The sequence below is a fragment of the Buteo buteo genome, chromosome 10, assembly GCF_964188355.1.
Source record: "Buteo buteo chromosome 10, bButBut1.hap1.1, whole genome shotgun sequence".
NCBI classification, from domain to species: domain Eukaryota; kingdom Metazoa; phylum Chordata; class Aves; order Accipitriformes; family Accipitridae; genus Buteo; species Buteo buteo.
The window spans coordinates 9,535,925-9,538,676 of record NC_134180.1 but is presented as its reverse complement, the minus strand read 5'-3'; the positions used below and the strand labels follow the sequence as shown (position 1 = coordinate 9,538,676).

General features: G+C 65.5%; 1 protein-coding gene across 1 annotated transcript; it reads left to right on the top strand.

The window, feature by feature from the left end:
* The first annotated feature begins 255 nt into the window (after positions 1-255).
* On the top strand, positions 256-1,812 carry IER5 (immediate early response 5). Its single transcript, XM_075037536.1, has one exon. It carries the CDS (start codon positions 343-345, stop codon positions 1,120-1,122), a length of 780 nt encoding a protein of 259 aa, XP_074893637.1. The 5' UTR covers positions 256-342; the 3' UTR covers positions 1,123-1,812.
* The last annotated feature ends 940 nt before the right edge of the window (positions 1,813-2,752 follow it).

Below are 2,752 nucleotides of genomic sequence, written 5' to 3'. Positions count from 1 at the left end.
ATGCGGAGCGCAGCGAAGCTGGGGTGCCGCCGCCGGCGGGCGGGCCCCACCACCAGCCGCGTGCCGGCGTTGCCGCTTGAAGAGCCCTCTCCGCGGGGCGAGCTTTCGAACCCGCTCCCTTGCCTTCCCATTGGCCGGCGCGGGCGCGCGGGGGCCAGCCGGCAGTTGGAGCGGCCGGCGGGGCGCTCTGATTGGCCAGGGCGGGGGCGGAATAAAAGGCGGGCGGGCGCCGTGGGCTCGCCTCAGTCGGCGGCGCGAGGAGCTGGCGTGCGGGCGGTAGCGGCTTCGGCTTCCCCGCGGCCCGGCGCCCACCCCCCTCCGGTCTCCTCGCCCCCGTCCCCCATGGAGTTCAAGCTGGAGGCGCACCGCATCGTCAGCATCTCGCTGGGCAAGATCTACAGCGCGCGGGGCCAGCGCGGCGGCCTCAAGCTCCACAAGAACCTCCTGGTGTCGCTGGTGCTGCGCAGCGCCCGGCAGGTCTACCTGAGCGAGCCGGGCTGCCCGCCCGAGCCGCCCCCCGCCGCCTGCGGGCCCCCCGAGGAGGAGCCGCCGCCGCCCTGCAGCACCGCCTGGGCGGCCGGCGAGCCGCCGCCCCCGCAGGACGAGGCGGCTAGGGGCGGCCCGCGGCTGCCCGGCGCGGACTGCGAGGGCCCCCGGCCGCGGCGCTGTTGCTGCGGCTGCAGCTGCTGCTGCTGCGCGGCGGCGGCGGCGGGGGGAGGCGAGGCGAACCGCGCGGACTGCGCCACCGCCGGGGCCGCGACGCCCCCGCCGCCCCACTGTCCGCGGAAGCGGAGCGCCGGCGAGCGGGGCCAGGCGGGTTCCCCGGTGAAGAAGCCCCGTCGCGAGGTGGAGGAGCCGCCGCCGTCGCCGCCGGGCGAGCAGGAGGACATGGAGACGGGCAACGTGGCCAGCCTCATCAGCATCTTCGGCTCCAGCTTCTCGGGACTGCTCAGCAAGGAGCCCAAGGGCCGGCGGCGGGCGCCCCTTGACAGCGGCGAGGCGGCGGCGACGACGACGTCGACGTCGCCCTCCGAGGCGGCGGCCGAGCCGGGACAGATCTGCTGCGACGAGCCGGTGCTGCGGACCCTCAACCCCTGGAGCACGGCCATCGTGGCCTTCTGACGCGCCGGCCGCGGGCCGCAGAGACTCGCCCTCCGCCGCGGGGAGGGGGGGGCCCGGCGGACGGACGGACGGGCAGCCGGACCGAGAGGTGACACCCCCCGCCCTCCTCCCGCACCCCGGGCCCGGCGGAGGAGGGCGCCCGTCGTAGCGGGCAGCGCCGCGGGGCTCCGGCGCCGGCGTGTCCCGGCGCCCTGCCCCGCCGGACGGGAAGGACCGCGGGTCAGCGGCGGCAGCAGCACTTCCCCCTTCCCTCTTCCCCGGGTGCCGTCTGCCGGCACCCGCCCCGGGAGCGGGCCCGGCCCTGCCCTCCCGGAGTTCCCCTTCCTGGCCGGGCCACCGCCCGGGGGAGGCTCCTCGGCTGCCGCCGACACCGGGGGCACTCCCACCGGGTAGTATTTTAAGCTTGGAAAGTATTAAGTTTATTAAATAAAGTTTCTATTTTGGAAAGGTTTAGGTCAGAACTATTACATGGTGCTTTTTAAAAGTGTTTATTGAGAGAAACGAAGTTTACAGATGCTCTGACGGAAAGTCCTTGAGCCTGTTTGTTAGGCTTGGTAACTCCCGGTCTTTGTTGTATAAAGGCTTGGGACTCCCGTAGGGATTTTTGTACAGTGTTCTCCTTCAGTGATGTATCTTGTTTTGTATAAAATGTAATTCTACGTGTACAACACGTATTAAATATTTTCAACTCTACAAGCCTAGTCACTGTTTGTGTCCCCGCTTGGCTCGGGCTGGGGAGGAGGGCCGCTGGGATCTGGGCAGGCAGCAGCCAGGGTGTGGTTGCTGCATGTCTGTGGCTGGATCCACCCTGCCTCGCCAGAGGCTGGGGCTGGGTTGGAGTCCAGCTCCTCTGGCAGCTGGGGAAGAAAGGGAACTTCTGTCAGGGCAACTGGAGTCCTTCCCAGGATCTTCCAGGTGCTCCCGTTGCTCCTCTGGCTGCAGCCTCTTCCCAGGGCTGGAGCTGCCGTGTCATCTGAGGTCTTGCTCAGAAAGTACCTAATGTGCAGAGTCACTCTGTCTGTGGGTGGAAAGCGGTTGCTAAATCCCAGAAGAGCAGCTGCGCACAGTCCAGCCCCAAGCTGCATAGAGGCCTGTGGCACGGTCAGGCCGAGGGCTGGCCTCTGGCTTCGCCTGCTCAAAGGTCTAGGCTGGGGGCGTGCGAGCAGATCCTTCCTGGACACAGGCTGTGCTCAGGGCCAGCTGCTGCTCTGCCAGGGATATTTTTCAGTGCCTCCTCTTTGCTGTTACTTGCAGAGTAGTTAAAATGATTAATATTAGGGCTTGCTTTTTTTTTTTTTGTTATCAGTAAAACTATAACTGGGTTAAAGTTCTTGCTCTTAGGGGAGGGGAGGAAAGTTTGGCCTCTGCTTCACAGCAACTGCGGAGCGCCCTGAGGGTTTGTAATTAGACTGAATTGTGGGGGAATTTTTTTTTCCTCCTTGCTGGGAGATTCACTAGAGGCTTCTCTGCTCCTAATTAATGAACTTTTCAACTGAGGATTGCATATCTGATGAGTCAAGGAAGATGTTTGTGTGCTGTGAAATGCAGCCTGGGATATCTGGCTGAACCTGAGGGGCCTGGCTCAGGTGGGAGGTGAGCGATGACCAGTGTGAAGCATTCCTCTCTCTGC

Coding starts and splice junctions, on each gene's coding strand:
- IER5 (XM_075037536.1), top strand. CDS start 343: ATGGAGTTCAAGCTGGAGGCGCACCGCATCGTCAGCATCTCGCTGGGC.